General features: G+C 44.5%; 2 protein-coding genes across 2 annotated transcripts in view; one reads left to right on the forward strand and one right to left on the reverse strand.

Annotated features, from left to right (window-relative positions):
• Positions 1-299: 299 nt before the first annotated feature.
• On the forward strand, positions 300-8,111 carry ANAPC7 (anaphase promoting complex subunit 7). The gene is made up of 11 exons (XM_062009629.1): positions 300-482; positions 1,540-1,726; positions 1,926-2,045; positions 2,954-3,065; positions 3,217-3,370; positions 3,484-3,626; positions 3,879-3,996; positions 4,379-4,575; positions 5,976-6,200; positions 6,604-6,754; positions 7,565-8,111. The coding sequence occupies exons 1-11, from the start codon at positions 382-384 to the stop codon at positions 7,752-7,754; spliced, it is 1,698 nt and encodes a 565-aa protein (XP_061865613.1). The 5' UTR covers positions 300-381; the 3' UTR covers positions 7,755-8,111.
• A 7,069-nt stretch (positions 8,112-15,180) lies between these two features.
• ATP2A2 (ATPase sarcoplasmic/endoplasmic reticulum Ca2+ transporting 2) overlaps positions 15,181-21,006 on the reverse strand; it is a 45,956-nt gene continuing 40,130 nt past the window's right edge. The window contains exon 20 of the mRNA XM_062009563.1: positions 15,181-20,982. Within this exon, the coding sequence (XP_061865547.1) occupies positions 20,713-20,982 (270 nt within the window). The 3' untranslated portion in view covers positions 15,181-20,712. The remainder of the gene's footprint in view (positions 20,983-21,006) is intronic.

The following is a 21,006-nucleotide window of genomic DNA, read 5'->3' on the forward strand; positions in this document are numbered from 1 at the left end:
AGCAGCCCTAGCGAGGCATTTCCCTGGGTTGCAGTCTCGGTTTCAAAGGGCTTTTCCCCTCAGTACCCTATTTTTATAGGCAGGAGCTTCGCTATATCTGATATCTGTCACATTTACCTGCCGCAGCCAGCATATAATAAACTCTTAGGAGAAAAAGGGCCAGATTCCAGTCCACAGACGCAACATCTCTCCGGTGACACGATCCTGAGCCGCAAAGTTCCTCCCCACAGGCCCCACGGCCTCCCTCAGGCCGCGCCCGCCCTCAGCGGCGCCGCCGCCACTGCGCAGGCGCGCGGGGCCCCGGCTCCGCCGCCATCTTGGAGCGGAGGCCGCCGCGTCTTTACCGTCCGCCGCCGGCCCCGCGCCGGCCCCGCCGCCGCCATGAGCGTGGTGGAGCACGTCCGGGAGATGGCGGCCGCCGGGCTGCACTCCAACGTGCGGCTGCTCAGCGGTCTTCTCCTCACCATGAGCGGCAATAACCCGTGAGTGGCCCCTCCCACCGGGGGGCGAGCCGAGCGTTGAGGGGCAGCGGGGGGGTCCTGTGGGCAGGGGGAGTCCTGTGGGCAGGGCAGGGAGCGGGGTCCCTAGAGCTGTCCCTCTGCCAGGCTCCTGCGGGGGATGAAGCCCGGCCGTGAGCAGCGCAGTCTGTGCTCCCCCCAGTGGGGTGCAACGTGAGCGCTCCGGTAGAGACGCGGCGATTTTCCGCTTCATGTGTGGAGCGCGGCGCATCCCCCGAGTCCCGTTGCTGTTCGGGACTTCGCTTCTTCACCTTCACACAATGGTGGGGGTGGGAAGGGCCCTGCAGAGCTGCTCCAGCCCAACCGCTGCTACAGCAGGTTCCCCTCGCTCAGGGGGCGCAGGAACGTGTCCAGGAGGGTTTGGGAACCTCCCGAGGAGCCTCCACACCCTCCCTGGGCAGCCTGGGCCGATGTGCTGTCACCCTCACAAGTGAAGTTCCAGCTTGTGTCTGTTACCCCTTGCCCTGTCGCTGGACACTAGAGCATTGTTACATTTGTAATGGGTTTTGAGGTACTAATTGAAGCCAAAATCCTTTTCAGAAACCTCGACTCTTCAACACTCATGCAAATATACTGGGAGTGTTACAAAGGGAATTTGTAAAGTATAAGAAAATGTAGATTAGGACCAGGATAAGGAGCTGGGTTGCCTTGTAAGCTCCAGTCTGTTCAGGTAACATTCACTTTAATGGATGTTGACAACACGTGGTGTGTTATGGGGAGGATGAGGGCTGCTCCCTTAAGGAAAGCAGTGGCCAATCAGCTAAACATAAGCTGTTGTTAGTGGAGAGGTGTCAGGAAGGGCTATTACATTTGTTTGTATACAGATAAAAGAAATTGGCAAGATAACTCCTTTGTCAGGAGATAGTACCTGTTACTCAAGGATCCTTCCAGTGCAGTGGAGAAGCAGCAACAGTTGGAAGTCAAAGGCAGACAAGTGAAAGCTCCAAATGCTTTGGATCCGTAAGGTTTTGGTTTGTGTTCAGTCAGCTGATCTCAGCCTTTCTGTTTCCATTTCTTCTAGGGAACTGTTTTCACCATCTCAGAAATACCAGCTCCTTGTATATCATGCAGACTCTCTCTTCCACGATAAAGAGTATAGAAATGCTGTCAGTAAGTATACAATGGCCTTGCAGCAGAAAAAAGCATTAAGTAAAACTTCAAAAGTGAGACCTTCGACTGGGAACGCTGCATCAACTCCCCAGAGCCAGGTATTTAAAGATGGACTCATGATGGTGTTCCTCCTTACAATTAATGTTGCTAACTCAGTGTTGTAGCATAAATGTGGTGTTTTAAGCTGTTTAATTTTGAACATATCAATGTGGTGTTTCCTAATGCAAACTCAAGGTCTTGACTAGGAGATTTGGTTTCTTACTCGACTGAACCAGCATTGTACTTCATTTTTTTCAGTGCTTACCATCAGAAATTGAAGTGAAATACAAAATGGCTGAATGTTATACAATGCTGAAGCAAGATAAAGATGCCATTGCTATTCTTGATGGCATTCCTTCCAGACAGAGGACCCCAAAGGTTAGTTCTGGCAGATGTCTGTCACAAGTCCTTGGACAGCGTGGTATGAATCTGTAGGCCAGTATCTGGTGAAAAAAGAGCACAGCTTATAGGTATATTGGCATTATGTCTTGCTGTTTGCTTTTGTATTAGTTAAATGTTTAGAAACACTTTCTAATGTTTAAATTAGCTTAGTTTATTTGGCTCCTTTGAATCAGACAAATTTTGTACTCCCTCTGTTAGAAAGAATTCGAAAGAAGTGAAAACAATGAAATGTTTGTGTGCCTTTTTATGAATTAGTGTGGATGACCTGGTTAACTCCTCAGTACTGCACACAGGAGGTGTGGAGTTCTGGGTGTGTGCAAGGATGAAGAAACTTGTTTTTCTTCTACAACTAACTTATAGAACAGAAAAAGAAGAAGAGATTGGGAAAAGCAAACATCTGTACACACTAGTAAAATAAAGTATTGTAGCAGAAACCAGTTACTTGTGCTGTGGAGAGCTCAGGTTCTGTTCTCTCATCAATCATTACTTCATTCAGAAGCTAAATGGAGACTTTCTCTGCCTTCCTAAGCTAATTCTCTGAAAGACTTCCTTTGATACAGAGGGAGCAGCTGAAAGCAGGCTCACGTGAGGGACATACAGGTCCTTCTTGGCATCATAGATGGATGCTGTGCACTGAGATTTCAAGATGCACTGTGCAAATACAAAAGAATGTTTTATCTTTGGACTCAGCAATAAGCAACAATTTAAATGCCACACTCTGTGGTAATGTCACACTGTTTTCCGAGGGAGGGCACAGGTGATTTTGTCTTCTGTCCAGAACAGGAGAGAGGGAGGCAGGCATGCCAGACAAAGTGGTGACCTTTTCTTCATGAGGCTTCTTCCTTTCTCATACTTGACTCTACCAACATTTTTGTTGCTTGCAGATCAATATGATGTTGGCAAATCTATACAAGAAAGCAGGTCAAGAACGCTCATCTGTTACGAGCTACAAAGAAGTCCTGAGGCAGTGCCCTTTAGCACTTGATGCCATACTGGGTAGGTGTCTGCACACTGACATGTTTCAGTGCAAAGCAGTATTGTAATTGGAATTATGCTTGGGACTAGGTAACTGTCTTTAAATTACACAAAAATGGTGTGAAAAGCCGTTTCTGGTGTCTGAAGTGGATGTGTGTACCATTCTGAACAGGGCTGCTCTCGCTGTCAGTGAAAGGTGCAGAAGTGGCCTCTATGACCATCAACATAATCCAGAGTATTCCAAACCTGGACTGGCTCTCCGTGTGGATCAAGGCATATGCCTTTGTGCACACTGGAGATAACACAAGAGCAATCAATACCATCTGGTAAGAGCTCAAAGAGCAAGTTGTAATCAAATAATACATTAGTATTTATATAGAATTCTGTTTAACGTGGTGTTATGTGAATAACAGGTCCTTCTTTTTTGTTGTTCTTGAAGCTCTTTAGAGAAAAAGTCCTTGCTGAGGGATAACGTAGACTTGCTGGGGAGCTTAGCAGACCTGTATTTCAGAGCTGGAGACAACAAAAACTCGATTCTAAAATTTGAGCAAGCACAAATGCTGGATCCTTACTTAATAAAAGGTGAGTCAATCCTAAAAGTGTGTGTAATGATCTGATAAGTAACGTCAGAGCAGCAGCTCCCCTCAGTCAAGTGTGCAGTGGCATGTTGTGTGGCGCTGTACCTGGCTTTCTGAACTGACATTCAGAAGCTGTGTGTCTTGAGCCATGGCTGGTGGTTACCCAGTTTAAAGGAAGCATGTATGGGTTTGTTTTCTCTTGGTGTGAATGAACTTTCTGTTTCTTGATGACTGATCTTCAAACACTTGACTGTAGGAATGGATGTGTATGGTTATCTGTTGGCACGTGAGGGTCGACTGGAGGACGTGGAGAACTTGGGCTGCCGGCTCTTCAATATTTCTGATCAGCATGCAGAACCCTGGGTGGTATCTGGGTAAGTTTTCTTCCCTTTCTTACTTCAGCTCTTGCTTCATGTCATCAATTGCAGTTGATAGAGTGGATTCAGCTCTTTTTGTTCAGAAAGTGCTTTTCTATCCTACCAGTTGTCCATAAATACCGACTTTGGATGGTTTTTGTATGTTTAAACCTGTCAGAGTGACTGTGAGTAACAATGATTAAATAGCAGCAGTAGTTAAATTCATGCTGCCTTTTTAAAAAAACCTCCTGGAAAGGTCTTTTTCTTGTACATATATTCTTAAAATGCAGGCAGCTGCTGTACTTTTTGTATTTCTTTTTCCTTTTCTTCTTTCTGCTTTGGAAGCTCTGTGAACATTCCCAGGCAGCACACGTTCACAGTCCCTCTTGTCTTTCCATAGGTGTCATAGTTTCTACAGTAAACGTTACTCTCGTGCCTTGTACTTAGGAGCCAAAGCCATCCAGCTTAATAGTAACAGTGTCCAAGCTCTGCTGCTGAAAGGAGCTGCTCTCAGGAACATGGGCCGAGTCCAGGAGGCCATTATACACTTCCGTGAAGCCATCCGGCTTGCGCCTTGCAGGCTGGATTGCTACGAAGGTGAGTGAAGCAAACTGCTCACAAGCACAGTGTTGGTTTGGTGTGAAAGTTGGTGTCATGATGAGGATTAGACAGGAGTTCTTTTCTCCTGCTGACTTTCTAGTAAGTAAATTACTATTACCCAACTATATAATCACTCTCTACAACTCCCTGACAGGAGGTTGGAGGGAGGTGGGGTCAGTCTCTGCTCCCAAGTAACAAGAGATAGGACAAGAGGAAATGGTCTCAAGTTGCCCCAGGGGAGCTGAGGAAGAACTTTTTCCCTCAGAGGGTTGTTAAGCATTGGAACAGGCTGCCCAGTGAGGTAGGGGAGTCCCCATCCCTGGAGGTATTTAAAAGATGCAAAGCTGAGGTGTTGAGGGACATGGTTTAGTTTAGTGATGGGCTTGGCAGTGGGAGGTGAAGGGTTAGACCCGATCTTAAAGGTCTTTTCCAACTGTAATGATCCTGTGATTCTATGAAGAGTGATCAGATGAGGGTTACTAGAGAATACAGGCATTGTGAAGAGTCCAGATGCTGTATTAACATCTCAGTGCTAGAACTGGACAAAAACCTGAGATGAGGTGTACTCAGTCTTAGGCCTCATCTTATTTTTTTAAGTACCTGCCCATAAATAAAAGTTATGAAGTCAGTTATCTGTAGGATGGATGTGTTAAAATGTTAGGCTTCTGGAAAGATACCAAAGATTTGTACATTTGGTATCATGTATATTTGTGTACAATTGTATATTTTGTACCATTGATTACCTTGCACCAGTTTGGGATTTGATCATGTGTTTCAGGCTTCATTTTCATGAATTCCCTGTCTCTCAGGTTTTTTCAGTGGTACTTGTCTGTCTTCCATGCGTTATTGGCCAAGTAAAACCAAACTGATGATGCTGTAATATTCAGCAGCGCAGCCTTGTTTTTTGCTTTCTCATTTGCTCAGAATGCAGAGTGCTGATCTGATTCTCCTGCTCCTCCCGTTCCCTGCCTTGTGCTTTGTGCTGGGCACAGAGCTGTACAAGTGTGCATGTAGAAGTACAGCAATGCAGCTCTACATTTGCTTGAATAGTTTTGCTTCTGCACCTAAGGAAGAAATGTGTGACTTGTCACAACTTGATCTCATGTCAGATGTTGGTGCTAGGGGATTGTCATCCATCTCCTGTGTTTGTCTTAGATTCTCTGTAGAACTCTCTGCTGCTTTTGTATTTGAGTCCAAGTTTTCCTCTCTGCAGGTTTCTTTGGCATCATTGTACTTTAAAAATCATGGTGTGTAGAGTCACTTTCTCAGTTGCAATTTGTATTTGCTTATTGGAGTGTCAGGTGTTTGGAGGCTGCCAAGTGCAAGTAATGGAGGAGGGTGAGTGCAGGACAAACTCAACTCAAAAACTGAAGTGTTTTCCTTTTGTGTATCATCAGGTCTCATTGAATGTTACCTGGCATCCAACAGTATCCGTGAAGCCATGGTTATGGCAAATAATGTCTATAAAACTCTGGGAGCCAATGCACAGACACTCACTCTGTTGGCAACGGTCTGTCTGGAGGACCCAGTCACACAGGAGAAGGCAAAAACGTTACTGGACAAAGCACTAACACAAAGACCCGATTACATTAAAGCTGTGGTCAAGAAAGCAGAACTTCTCAGTAAGTTCCTTTTTCTCTTCCTCATGTTGGCTTTATTTAAAGCATCTTGTTTTACACAAGAGGATTCTGCAGCCCCATCTGTGTGAAGAGTGTAACAGCGATGGTACAGCCCAGGGATTTACCAGTCCCATCCTGAAGGAAAAATCCCAGGAATTGCATCTAGCAACTGATATTACACCATCACTTAAACCAACTGCCAACATATGTTTTGACTTCCAGGTGTATGTGATTTGGAGTGTAGCATTTATTGCAATAAAAAGCCATTGTTCAGAGTTAAATCACTGCTGTCCCCCGTGCAGATCTGAAGGCAGCAATAGTCTTGTGTTGTTGGCTCGTGCACACTCTGACTTTTTACAGACTTATCCAGACTATTAATTAATGCTGTAGTTTTGCACATGAACAGGTAGAGAACAGAAGTATGAAGATGGAATTGCTTTGCTGAGGAACGCGCTGGCTAATCAGAGTGACTGTGTTCTGCACCGAATCCTGGGAGACTTTCTTGTGGCTGTCAATGAGTATCAGGAAGCGATGGATCAGTACAGTATCGCCCTGAGGTAAAGCACAGACTCTGAGATTGCAGTGTAAAACCCAGTAAGCAACTTGACTAAGTAACAGGTTGAGCCACAAATCGATTACAATGTGCATCAGAGGTAGCTTTATATCATCCTCTCTTAAAGCAGAACCATACAAATGATGTCCTGTTAGTGAATTAGTTGGCTTTGGACAGAGAAGTGCAAAGTGTAGGGATTGCATTAATGCTAAACATGTCACTAAGCAGGTGATTCCTTGACCAACAGGAGGATTAAAGCATGGATTTATTTATAGTCATTAATTATTGCAGTCAGGCACTGTAAGATCCATTCCTTCAGACTAGAAGTTGCTATATAAAAAAGAGTTACAAAGTACATTTTAGTATTGTGATTCAATTTAATGTAACCTAAATGTTATTTCAGGGTGTTGCCATTTCAATGTTACCATGTTTGAATTTTAAAGTTGAATTTTCCTTAAATCCAGCACATGATGTCCCCTAGAAACTTATTTAAATAGGTCATCTGCTTTTTCCTGCTTTCATGTTACTTTATAATTAGTATTGTCTGGAAGAGTTGACTGGGTTTTCTGGAAGAGTGTGGTGCCTGGATAAGTGCACTCTTGGGGTTCAAAATTGTTTTATGTAAAGCTTTTTGATACTTGGTGTTACAGGCAGCCTGAGGTGAGGTTACATCTTCTATTCAATCAAACTTGTTGATGTTAAACAGGAAATGTAGTCAACAAAATGAGACTTTCCCCCCCTTTTTTATCTTTAACATCACAAATATAAGAAAAGAGGTTTTAGGACAGTGGTTTCTTTTTGTTACTTCCCTCAGTTTGGATCCAAATGATCAGAAGTCACTGGAAGGAATGCAGAAAATGGAAAAAGAGGAAAGTCCAACAGATGCAACCCAGGAAGAAGATGTGGATGATATGGAGGGAAGTGGAGAAGAGGGCGACTTGGAAGGCAGTGACAGCGAAGCAGCTCAGTGGGCAGATCAGGAACAGTGGTTTGGCATGCAGTGATGGCCTCTCATCACACTGCTTGCTTTGGCACTTGAACACACCACCAAGGCTGCTCTTTGAACAACATCAACTCTGATTTTTACAGTAACAAAGGACTTGTTGTGTTTTTTTTTTAAATAAGACTCTGAGACCATGTAACAGTTCTGTGCATCTCAATGCCATGAAGATTCCTGAAGCTTCTTATTTATTAAGTGGAAAGGGACTGATTGTATCGGAGGTTCTTTGCAACTTGAACTTCCAAAAGTTCCTGCTAAAACTAAAAGCATTAGGATCTGAAGTGTGTAGTAAGCCTGTCTAAATTCTGTCCAGGGCTGGATGGATTTGTAAATACAGTGGTTTGTACTCCTTTGTGGAAAATGTCTTCCTCTCTTGTTTGTATGCTGCCACTGGGGCTCGTGCTCGCTCTGGTGAAGTCTGGCTGCCTTGCTTTGAGCGTGGCTGAAGCAGCATTTTTCTCTTCCTGTGTTTGTTGAATGAATTTGTTTTACTCTGGGGCATTACCTGTGCTGTGAGGGAGAATGCTGGTACCCTTGGCAGCTTTGACTTCCAGAACACTTTTGTAGCTGACTGTTTTCTATGTGTACAGAGTTGAGCCAGTGTTGGAGAGTGACAGTCACTTCCTCAGTAATCACTGAACAGGCTGGGTGTGAATGGTTCTTTTGAAATGCAGTTCAGTTTTATTTCAGTATGTTACTAAAAGCTTTTCCAGCAGTGACTCAAAGCACTTCACATTCTGTATACAGCACTGACATTTACAGATGATACACAAAGAGTTCGTGCCTCTTTGCTTGCCTTGCTATAGAAATGTTCAGTTACGCAAATACACGTCTTGTTTTTTGCCATGTTTCTATACTTTGTGTTTCTCTCAGGTATTATTTGAATTCCTGTGTTTGCCTTTGCCTTTTGAAGCAAACTTGCTTTGCTTCATGTACAAATTCTCTACGTCAGTGTTTCAAGAGGGAGCTTCTTTGTGTAATCTAGAAAACGTTGCACTTCTGTGGGCTTGATGTGTGGGAGGAAAAATTACTTCTTGTTCTTATTTTTCTCCCAGTTCTGATTTCCTTACTCTTTACTAAAACATGTATTTTTATCTTCATGCTGGCTATTTAATCCCTTTTATATTTGTTCTGTTACCACAGGTATGCTGGAGCACACAGACTGTTTTTTACAAAGCTAAAGAAATGGTTTTTGAATATCACTTGGAGGAAAAAATGACTATTTGATCCAAACACATGACATGGGGGACAAGCTTCCCCCTAGCTGTAGATGTGTAATGCAGACATGAGTAAAATGTCTCTCCCTCTGTGATGTGCATTACATCAACTAGAAAATTGCTCAAGAACAGGCAGATTACTTCTTTTATTGTCTGCTTTGGAAATAGTTCAATATGCTGCATCTTACAGAGGAGGAGTCTTCTAGTTTATCCATTTAAAAAAAGAGAACAGCTGGGTATCTGTTGTCTCTGGAGTTTTATGGGCTTCAGGCTTTCCAAAGCATCAAACTGAATTATGGTCATTTAAAGACTATGGGAAGAAGAGAGAAGCATCTGCTGCTGTCTTGGCGATTGAATTGGCATGAGCTGTTGCTGCTCTTTCATTGAACAAAGACACCAAATGTCTGTATTCCAGTTAGAGCAAACATGTTGCTAATCACATTCTGGTGGATATGAGGCCTGATCCTGTTCTTTTCTTAGGAGGAATCTGTTTATACCGTTGCTGTGTGCTGCTGTGAACAGATTGCAGCTCATTGCGTGTCTTTGATAACAAAGAACACAAGTCCAAGCAAATTCAAAGCTTTTCTTTAAATAAAACCCCTGCTTTGTTTTCTCCTTGTGCTGGAGCATTCATCAGGGTGTGTTACACATCTGCAAGCTGGGTAGCTCCCTTAGCTTTCCAGTTGCATTCCAGACCTCTGTGGATGAAGGAGTGGAGTTCTTGATGGCATTAAACTAAAGAAAGGATGCATTTAATTAGGATAAGTATGTGATGTATATTTTGCAACTGCTCAGCCATTTTATTCTAATGATTCCTTTAAGTGGGTCGTTAATTGCAGATGGAATCCACCGGCCTCACGTATTTCTCTGAAGCATTTACATAGAACAGGAACTCAGAGAACCACAGAGAACCACCAAAACCATTCTCTAGTATGTTTGTAGATAATGTGATCATCTTTCCTTTTAGAATGGATGGGAAACCAAAACCAGTTCAAGATGAGCAGTGGTGCTGATGTGCTGGAAAGAAAACACCAGTGCACTTAATTGTGGCTTTAGCAAACGAGTGCAAGACCACCTTAAGATCTGTCAGAATAAGTTGTATCCTCACTGCTTTGGTTTTCCCAGAATGTGGCTACTGCAAGTGGAAAGTTCAGTCAGATCCTGCAGATGATGACTCTGTAAATACCCAACATACTGGGATTGTGGAGCTCGTGTAGAGTCTGTGCTGATACAGTTGTAATGGTTGTAAGGAACTTTAAGGTGCTAAATGCACGTCAAGTGCATTTGGGTTTCATAAACACACATTTAGCACAAGCTTCAGAATTCTAGAGGGATTCTTGTCTATTAATGAGCCTTCATTAGCACTCCTCTAATTTTAGAATGTGATCTCTGGCTTTGCAGAGATTCTGTACCCTCAAAATCAGTTCCTGGTATTCTAGTTCAGGGAATAGAACAATTAGCCCATAATAGGCAGCTGACCTCATTCTGTCCCTCAGTGATGTGATGTGCTCTGCACCCTAGAAGAAAAGATCATAAAGGCAGAAAGTGAAGTTCAGGCTCTACCAGATCCCTGTTGTAAGCTCCCCAGAATGAAGCAGTTTGCAGGTGAGGTAAGAAAGCTGTTGCCACCCAGCTGCACACGCAGCGCTGGGGCTGGGAAGGACAGCGTGCCCACGTTTGCTTGGAATCCTTGAACTTAAATCACAGATGTCGTTAGTTTTCATTCTTTCCTACTTAGTCATGGGAAAGACACAAGTGATGCAAAGGGGCATAATCTCCTCAAAACATACATAGGCTTGGGTAAGGGCTAAATGATTTAACTTGTCTAAGGACTGTTTTTTCCTTTCAATAAGTGTCTTACCTGCTAGGCCTGTTTTTATGTGGTGATTCTTTCCTCCTTGCTTTTCAGGAGCTCAGGGATGTAGAAACTGATCTATCCAGGGCAGAAGCAGAGAATGTTTCTTACTCATCAAACCCTATTAGAGCTCAGCTGTAAGGAATTCTCAAAGGCTGTGTCTGCCATTGTCAAGTTCAGCTTACACAAATGTATTATAACCAAATATTCCTTAAAAATCAGATCTGAAATAGTGCTGTCTCAGGGGTCCTAAATGTCGTGACCTTAGGTGGGCTTAAGCTCAGTATAAACCTGTGATTTTAAACTAAATACATTTCTGCTTCTCCCCACCCTGTATTTTTAGATCCTTTATCTGTTCAGTTCATAGCCCTGCAGAAGGTTGGGGTTGGTTTAAGCACGTTGAGGAGGCGAGAGCAAGAGCTCTAAAGCTGCTGCTGAATTGCTGGAGCCCTGGCCTAAAGCCTTGGTGGTAACTAACATGTTTGTGTTGTTCCAGTACCCAGATCTCCAGGGAAAGGTAACAGGGCTGAGGAATGCTGGCCTGGATGGGGGAGAACTGGGCTACTGCTCCAACTCCTGCTCTTCCTACTGGCTGAGATGCCAAGAGGAGGCAGGGAGATGCCAGGGGCTGAGTGTTTAGGTGGAAAAAAAGGTTTCAAAAGCAGTTATTGTGGTGCAAACACAGCTCAGGGAAAAGTAAAGTGTTTATGTGGGGAACTCCAATGCACCAATTTCTATACTGAGTAAAGCCCTTTGCCTAGGCCACGTCTGCCACTGGTGACAAGAAAACAGAATAATCTGTGTTTTTCACTTACTGTCTTGAGCCCTGTCCTTGCTCCTGAACCTCAAAGGCTGTGTAATGCTGGGTCTGGAATGTGCAGGGGAAGCCTCTGCTGCGGTGGGTCACGGATGGATGTTTGTGCTGCCAAAGCCTCCCTTTCAAACAGCTTCCCCAGAGAGGCCAAGGACTCTGTCAGGGTGGAGATCGGGTTCCTTCTCCTCCTCCACCACCCTGTCAAAACAGCAACGTGTGCTCACTGGTGGGCTGAGGATGTAACAAGCACAGTACAGTTCCCAACATAAAGAATTCTAAAAGGGACTGACTTTTCTCCATCTGTCCATTCACAGCACCATCTCTAAAGGCCAGCAGATGCCACCTACCACATTGAGCACACTCTGCTCCAACCCAGGGGCAAAGGGCACAGGGAACACTGACCTTGCATTCTCAACAGTGCTTGCAGTCACTTCAGCTAGCTTGTTTTCCTTCAGCTCTGTTGAAGAGAGCTGTGAGACTTGTCTAGAGGACAAAGGGGAGAAAAAATTCCTCACACCCTGAGACTTAATATAAATGGCTTAAATATTTACAGAGAACAAAAAGTCCAATCAGATGGAAGTGGCTGGAGGAGCCGGCAGCAGCAGCAGCAACTGCTTGGCTGGTGGGGGCTTTGGAACATCTCCCACTTGGGCTCCCTGGGCTAGTGGGAGCCTTGAAGGGTTGGCAGAAGTGAGCTACTGCCATTGGCAGTGGATCCAAGAGCTTGGGTTGCTCTGGCAGCACAAGAGGCCTGTTCCTGTGCTGGAGAGCTGGTGTGTTGCCCCGTGCTTTGCTCTGAGATGCCAACTCCTTCCCTGAGCCATCTAACTCTTTAAAATTTCCCTGCTTTTTTGTTATTGTTGTTTTTCCTGTTTTCCTTCCCTTTACTGTACAGTATCTTGTGTTATTCCTTGACATGCAGTATGGTTTGATGAGCTGAAGCTGGTAACTTGGCTTTATCCTCTTGGAGCACTGTTTTTCCAACAGACGTGATGACATCAGCAGAGCAGGAACAGCATGTGGATGTGCATCTTCCTTGGCCTGTTCTGTGTAAGCTGCTGTCCATATGGTCCTTGAGATAATTATTTGTCTGTTGGGAAGGGAGTAAAAAGCTGTCATCTGTGACTGAGGAGCTTTTGTTGCCTTCTAAAACTCGATGTGGTGCTGGTTAGTCAACGATGGAGCGGGAAGGTGGCGTAAGCCCAGTGCTGCTCTGGCTTTCCTGGGAGGTCTGTGGTGAAAGTAAGAGGAGGATTCATATGGGCTGAACAGTCTCTGTCCATCTGGTAGCCCCACGTGGTCTGCAATGCAGGATCTGCTCAAGTAACATGGGGGAAGTTTGGCATTACTCTGAAAACAAGCACTAATTCCTGTATTAGCCTAAGTTCTAGCTGGTTCTGGTAGCTCCTGGCCTCTAGTATTGCTGCTGGCTGTTACAAGAGGAGGAGCAGGGAATGGAGGCAGACTTTCACCTTTCCTCAGCTAGCCAGGGCAGCTTTTAACACATGGGGAAGGAGGAGGTGGTGGCTCCAGCTAACCTTTGGGATCTGCTCTGTGGAGGACAATGTCATGCTGAAACTCAGTTTGCCAAGGCTGGAGGTAAGGGGTTTGCTCCTCTTGATTAGACTTTTTTGACTTTTCCTGGGGCTTTCTTCTAGCTGAGGTTGCAAAGAAAATTTGCCATCTCCTCCCTCAGAGGCTTTTCTCATTCCTCACCCACGCTCCTGGGGGCGGATGTGGGTTTCACAAACTCACCTCAGTGTAAAAATAGGGCTGTTTTCTGCCCTGTGAATTTAGAGTTTGATGTAATCATGTCTGTAATATCCAATAACTTCAGCTATGGGGAACTGTTTCCTTGCTCTGTGGCTGTCAGTGGGTGCATCCATGCAAGGGATTTGCAGTGAGAGGAGGAAGGGGAAGATGAAGCTGTTTATCTCAGCATCTCTTACACCATACTTTTGCACGTGAGTACCTAGCAGCCCACTGAGCATCACATTTTCTTCACGTGGCTGTACTCCAAAGTGCTGCTTGCAGTTCATTTGGGTAACTAGTTATGAGTTAAGCTTTCAGATCATAATTTAAAGACATGTTTAAAAATAAGTGATGGGTTTGGTCTCTGTTTGCTCACCAGCGAGGTGCTGTCTGAAGGCAGAGATGCTGAAGCCAGCCGTGGAATTTAACTCGCTGTGGCAGCAGCACGGGATGAGAGCTGTTCCTGAATAAAGACTTCATCTCCTCACTGACTTTTCACATTTGGTCCCAGTGCTGGTGTCAAGAGTTTCTGCAAGTTGAAGAAAAGGGTAGCAGGTCAGTGGGAGGAACTTTCAGACAGCTGTACTGGTACAACACAGGAGGGCTGAGAAACTGGACTTCAGTCACCTGCTGAGAAAGAAGTGAGCCTCGTTTTTCCTCTCATTGCTTCCTAATTAGAGCAACGCCCTGACAAGGAAAGAAGTGTTAATGAGGCAGCTTCTTCCACCATGGTGTGGACAAATGACTTTAATCCTTGAGTGTGAAGCCTTCCTGGGGGTGCTGGTGCCCACAGATTATAAATAAGTTGTTGGGAAGAGCTGCAGCTGTAGATAAGAGCTTGAGGCTCTGACAGCCTCAGCCAGTGGTTGGGAGCAGAGCTGGGCTCTCTCAGAGCAACACTACCATAGTAGGAAGCAGCCTTGAGCAGCTCAGCCCCGAGTATTGATGATCCTCCAGCAGCCCAGGATGCAGCTGACCAACAGATTGCAGCCCCTGTATTTTTAATGCTCACATGGTTATGTTTGAAAGATCTTGGATGTGTCACCTCATTTAGAGTGAGCTGAGATCAGGAGCTGCAGGCTGTGGTATTCCATTTAATTGAAACCACATTACTGAAGCTGGCTGGTGTGTTTCCACAGGCTCCCTCTCCTTTACTCCAAACAAAACTCAGTTTATGGGCTGTGGAGCAGAGTGTTAAAGGACACTTGGAAGGTCCAGCTTTTACTCTTGGAGGGCCTTGGCCTTGTCTAAGGCTTGCCTATGGCAGGAGCTGCAGGGCTGCAGTGTGCTTGCCGGCACTGCAGCCTGGGGCAGAGAGGCAGCCCCAGCTGCCAGCAGCACTCCCAGCAAGCCCTTCCTGTGAGGGGCTGTGTAGATGAACCAAAGGTGTTTTGCTTCCTTTTGCCCATGGAAGAGGGGAGTGAGGAGCAGCAGCTGCAGCAGGTTGGGGCAATTTAGAAAACAGAGAAGGACAAAAAATGAAGATGTAGTTGGGAAAGAATTGTTTATTTCAGTTTCTCAGAGGGGTTTTACAAACAATGGAGCATTTAAAAAAAAACTGAGTGATCAAAGTACTTGACAGTGTCCCTTAAACACACACACAAGCCCCTGGAGAGAGCAAATCACACCAGTGTGGAGGTCAGTGCTGCTGGAGGAGCAGCTGGCATCTGCATAGTTCTGGGAGGAAAGATTACAATGGTGTTGGGGCCAGGAAGTGTCATCCTGGCCTGCGTGTAGCACAGACACGTGTACCTGCGGGAGACAAAGTGCATCAAAGAACACGCACGGCACGTATTGTAGAATAGATTTATTTACCTGATACAAATGAAACTAGGTGTGATGCCTCTCGCTGTCAGCATGGAAACAGACAGTTGGATCTTATTTACAACTTCTAGAGGTCGTACATGCAGTTGTGGGAACCGGCTACGGCGCTCGTTGCTTTTGAGACAAACGCATCGCGATGGTTTTTGGATTGCACCAACACCTGCCTTACTGCCTTAGATTTAAATAAGTGACATGACAGTGCAAAAGAGGTCGATTTGCACACATGAAAAACAAAAATAAATCCAAAGTTTTGAGCTGGAGGCTTTTATGGTTTAACATTCATTGGTAATCGTTTCAATGACTTTATAAATAGGCTACAGCATTGTACAGAAGCCGTTGGAGAGGAGTACGGTTGGATGATACAATACAGAGCAAGATTTGTCTACAACCCAAAGGCATGCATTACTTTGATATTGTACATTGTATAAACTGACATTTTACATACAGAAAGATGGGAAAAAATTGGCTGCCAGCTCCACAATTCTCGTTCAAAGGATAAACAAACTCTTCTCCATGCAGCACAGAAACCAAACTTCTCTGGAGAGAGTTGCCCGTTCGTAAGCTATATTGCACGTTTGTACGGCTGGGTAATGAAGTCCTAATGGTACCACACGTTTCTTCCACAGAGAACACAATGAGTTTTGGTTTAGGGAAAGCAAAGAATCTTTTACACATGATACATGCAGAAGGTTTTGGTAGATGTGTTGCTAAAAACACATGCACGCAACAAAACAACCTTACATTTCTGCAAAATTGTTTAGGAAGCGATTACTCCAGTATTGCTGAAAAGGAAAGAAAGAAAAGGCATCAGTTAATGAAAGGATGAAGGCTGAGTATCACTTTACAAGCAAGACTAAGATCAACAGTGACAGCAGAAAGAATGTTAAGGTTGGTAACTGGCTGCTCTGTCGTCCAAGGGACACTCTCAGGTTATCTGGTTCTCAAAGCCTGGAACCTTACACTGTCTGAAGGCAGCAGAGCCCCGTTACGCTCAGCAGAGGCAGTGCTTGCCCCAGAGACTGCAGTGAAAAGGAACACAGAAGCCTTCAGACAGCGTTTGCCTTCCTCTGCTGGGGCTCCAGGATGGGTAGTTTTTACTTTCAACTTCCATACTGCACAGTTTGAGGTCAGGTTGTTTTAGGTGACATAAAGGTGGTTTGTTTTTTTCTCTAATCAAGGTATTCCATTGCAATTCCAGCCCCAAAGCGACCTAACAATGTCCCTTTTCCAAGCGATGCAGCTTATTCTGGGAAGCAGTAGGAAAGCTTTGAAGGTGTCACTAAACGAGACAGGTCGGTGTGTGGGCCGAGGGCAGAGCTCAGCCACCACAGGCTGCTGCTGTACCTGGCCCCCACGCACCAGCACGGGGTTAAGCCTCGTGTCTAGGAGAGAACAAGTGGCCTCTGATTCCCTACAGCTTGATGGTGGCTCTTCAAAACACCTCATCTACACTAGAAAATTTAGGCTCTCCTGCTAAGATTTGAAAATGCATATTAATGCAATTAAGGATGTAATTAGCAGAGATTAGGGAAACAGTTAATGGTTAGAAGTGCAAAAAAGGAAACGAGACAGGTGCAAGACAGACAACTTTGTATCCATTTTACCTCCCTTCATCTGGGCAAACAGAACCGTCTTTAAGCCGTTTGCCAGGCACAGTCTGTGCAGCGGCTGTGTGCTCGCACCAGGGACACCACTGCTGTACTGCATTTTATCATCAGATTAACAACTCCTCTTACCATTAGCCTTCTCCAAAAATGACCTTCCTACAAACATAAGCCTCCTCCCATCCTGACAGACTGGAACATCTTTCTCTGCAGCCTCTCTCACACTCCTTTAGTGGCAATAATACCTTAGGAAACCAAGTATGAACTATTTTTATTGCGTGGATGCCAGTGAGGAGCAGCTTGTTGTGTAGCTCACAAACAGGACTTTGAATCACTCACATTTGAAAGCAGAAGGGGCCCTGGCACCACAAAAATAAAAGCCCCTGTCTAAATCTTTGACAGAGGACTGCAGCTGCCTGACCCGTTTTCGTTGCTCTGAATTGGGCCCCAGCCTGCAGAACCCTGAATTCAAGAGGAGCTCTCATACCAAAGCCCACTGGTTTCCCAGGATAAGCTGGTATCCTTCCTGGTGTTCCTGGTATAAGGTACCACCAATCACTGGCTTGATCCTAGTCTTAACACACCTCTCACTAGAAAGCAGCAGTCTGTAAGGACAGTAAGGAAAACGGTGGAGATGAAGCAGCTCCATGAGACAAGAGCAAAGGGAAACAGAAGGTATAAAGTTACTTTCTACAAACAAAGGCAAGAGATAAAACCTGGGTAACTTTGAGCTATTTCTGCTTCAATGAGTGTTCCCATAAATATATTCACAGGGCTAATGCAGTACAAGAGGAGTTTTACCTACTTTCTCTCCCCAGATGACCCTCATACAGTGAGGAGGCTGGAGAGGAAATACGGAGGAGATAAAGAAACTAAGCAAGAGTTTCAACTTTGAGATGTTGGCAGATATTTCTGTTCTAAATTGTAAAGTCCTCTCTTCTTGGCCTCCCTAGATGAAAGGAGAGGCAAGTTCCTGTAACCTCAGGAACCTGCAGGGATGATCCCACTCCATCTGCCTCCCAGGAATCAGCCTTCAATGGCAAAGTCCAAGGAAGACAAGGCACTAATGCAAGTGCCATGAGAGGTGGCCAGGGGTGAGCTCTCAGCTGTCACTCCAGCAATCCATGACACAACAGCGAGATTCATCTTCAACAGAGAACTTGTTGAAGACTGAATTCTACTTAGCAACAGTCACTTTCCCTTTCCACTTCTTAGAGACAGGGAGAAAGGGGGTGTAGCAGGATTATCTGGTGTAATAGACAGGAATGGGATTGTACCAGAAGCAGAATTGTTCATGGTAACAGCTACTTGGCTTTCCAAAGCCCACAGACATGGTGCTCAGAGGCTCCCACAGAACCTGCACACAAAGACTCAGCCACATTCCTGCTCCAGAAAATGTCCCTCGGGAACATTGGGAACACACTGAACTAACTTGCTAGTACTTGTTTCCAACAAATAATGTACTTGTACATATTTTGATGTCAAGGAATCCTAAATCAGATGGCCTATTAGCTTCCTGTTTCAAGAAACGGGGTCAAGTCTCGTACTGCTGGTTTATTATTGACACAGCAAGTGGCCTTAGTTGGGCAAAGACAGACTCTTCCACCCTAAAGAGGGCATCCAATGGGATTTAAATGCTGACAGTTTGGCAACACACCACGACATCATCAGGTCCAGCTCCCCTACCTGAGTCACCTCAGCATCAATGGAAACAAGCCAAAGCCTACATAAAACAGCGAGTGTTCACAAGGCAGTGGAGTTCCAGATCGGAGCTGTGTATTCTGAGGTTAGCATCTATATTTGAAGGCTTGAAACCTAGAGAGTTATCTGTGCTCACTGGATTCCAGCAGGCACCAACAGAGCATAACTTTTAACTCTCATCTTCCTCTATGAGGAGTCAGAAAGCTGTTTCAATTTGGTTACTAAAGCAGACTGAGCCAGCAGAAGATAACACAGCACCTGCTACTCCACAAAGACACAGCGACCCCACCATGATTTCAAAGCCTATTCTGGTTAAGCCGAGACTGTTCTTTTGTCTCTTTATATAGCCACTGTACAAAGTGTTTCCACTTGCTGGAAACAATAAGCTGTTTTTGCAAAGAGGAGTGCCTGCACCGTGAGTGCTGCAGATACCAGGGAAGGGTGGTCAGCTCAGAGGGGTATCCCCTATGTCAGAGCAGGAAAAAGCTTTGGAGTAAACCAGCACCTGACCACAAGTACCAGAGTGTTCTGGACACTAAACATTCACGTGAACAGCTGTCAGTGTCTTAAGTTACAGATTTGTCCAATTTTATCTCAAACTTAAGACCAAAAGCTGTAAGATCTCGGGGCACCAAGGCTCCCGAGCACTACAAAACAAGACCTAAAATAACACTAAACCAAAAGCAAGCGCTTTGCCTTTGGAATCAGCAATTTTGAGTTTCAAGACCACAAAACAAAGAGCCTAAAGTGGTGATAATAATGTAGCACAGCAGAGTTTGACAAAACACAGCATGGGAATGAAGGAAATTACTATTTATTCTTCAACACGTATACAGCATATGCTATTTTACAGCAAGTCACCACTGGCATGGTGAAATGGAAGAGAAATACTCACTTTAGTCGATGAAAGTTGGAAGGCATTGGAGAAAAACACCACAGTTAGGACTGTTAATGACTTACATGTTGTTGATACAGGACTGAATTTGAAAACATGCTTTAACATTTACCGTAATAATGAAGGTGGTTAGTGCCACATCAAAATAAAAATAGTTCTATACAATATGTTCAATTTGGTCATGTGCTATTTACAGATTTTACAAAAAACACACACGAGCTTGTTACTTCAAGTCAGGCTAAGAACAGGCCAGCAGAATAACTCCATGTATACAACTGATCATTAGTGCCCTAAGTGTAGGAAATCCAATTTCTAGCTATGCAGTGCAAGTTGTTTTTCCAGGTCTCATCACAAGTTTTGATCTTAAGTGGAGGGTGGGGTGAGGGGGGGGGTGGGTAAGAAAAAGGATCTGACACAAATAAGGTATTAAAACCCAAATTAAACCCTCTTTTGAATAACAGATGGTGTTTGTTAAAAAGGTTTGGTTTAGATTTAAGTAGACAGAAGCAGCCCTCCCTATCCCTGCATCGTGGGCAACACTGGCAAAGTAAGGTCTGTCACAATAAAATACAATAGACACTTAAATAAATAATCTTTAAAAAAAAAGCAACCCTATGTGTGTTGAGAGTATGGAAGAACCCCAGCAGGCTGCACCTGGAATGGCATTTTCTGCACGAGCAAGATCAGGCATCCCTCATACAGAAACTGGTGTAAACAAGGACAGTTGAGAACCGAGAGTGAGGGAACAGGAAGAAGGGAAACAGAGAAGAAACCCTGCCCGAGGCAGCAGTGCTCCCTACCCAGCGCAGGGAGCTCTGCTCTGGAAGAAAACCTGACTTTATGACAAATTAAAGTTTGGATGATCATGCAGAAGACAAACAGTAACATGCTTTTTTAGTTTCAGACGACACACACTCATTCCCTAAAATCTGCTGCCAATCGAATTTGGTAAGTGTCCGCTGGCTCAAAAACAATGAATTTCCTTGTTTGTTTTTATACATGACGAGTAGACTATTGAACAGAACACTGTACATGCTTCTCATCTACAAAAAAATATTTGCATAAAATAGTGTTAGTTCTCTGTACATGTCAATGGACACTTTAACTGTGTATAAAAGAGGAATATATTGCCCCCACTGAAGTCAGAAAAAAAGCAAGAAAACCAAAATCTAGATTATGAAACCTCCATCACCGGCAAGTATGTTCATGTGAAAATTCAGCAGAAATAGACAGTTGCTCTAAACAATAAAAAAATTAAGTTAAACTTTTTCTTTGCATGTAAAACTTGTCACCATGTCAGTCAAGACCAGAACATATCACTAAAGTTAGTGTCTGTGCTGTAAAGCCAGATAACCAAGGGCATAGTAATGAACACAAACGGCCAGGAAACTCCTTCGGTGCATGCTGACAAGGAACAGGGTTTGGTGGGAGGCCGCACACTATCTTTACCAGGTTCCAGGTAGTTACGGGCCACATATTTAAGTGTTTCATCCAGCAGAATGACAGGTAGGGAGATTTTCAATACCATCAGCCATTGTGTCACGTTCAAAGGCGTGATCTGGAAGATAATCTGAAAGAAAAGCCCAAGCGTTAA

Source organism: Colius striatus, chromosome 17 (assembly GCF_028858725.1).
Source record: "Colius striatus isolate bColStr4 chromosome 17, bColStr4.1.hap1, whole genome shotgun sequence".
NCBI lineage: Eukaryota > Metazoa > Chordata > Aves > Coliiformes > Coliidae > Colius > Colius striatus.

What these genes read in the sequence shown, in the direction of transcription:
- ANAPC7 (XM_062009629.1), top strand. Translation starts at nt 382, where the DNA reads ATGAGCGTGGTGGAGCACGTCCGGGAGATGGCGGCCGCCGGGCTGCAC. An exon ending in CCAGACAGAGGACCCCAAAG is followed by an intron (nt 2,046 to 2,953) that starts GTTAGTTCTGGC and finishes TGTTGCTTGCAG; the next exon opens with ATCAATATGATGTTGGCAAA. An exon ending in CAGGCTGGATTGCTACGAAG is followed by an intron (nt 4,576 to 5,975) that starts GTGAGTGAAGCA and finishes GTGTATCATCAG; the next exon opens with GTCTCATTGAATGTTACCTG.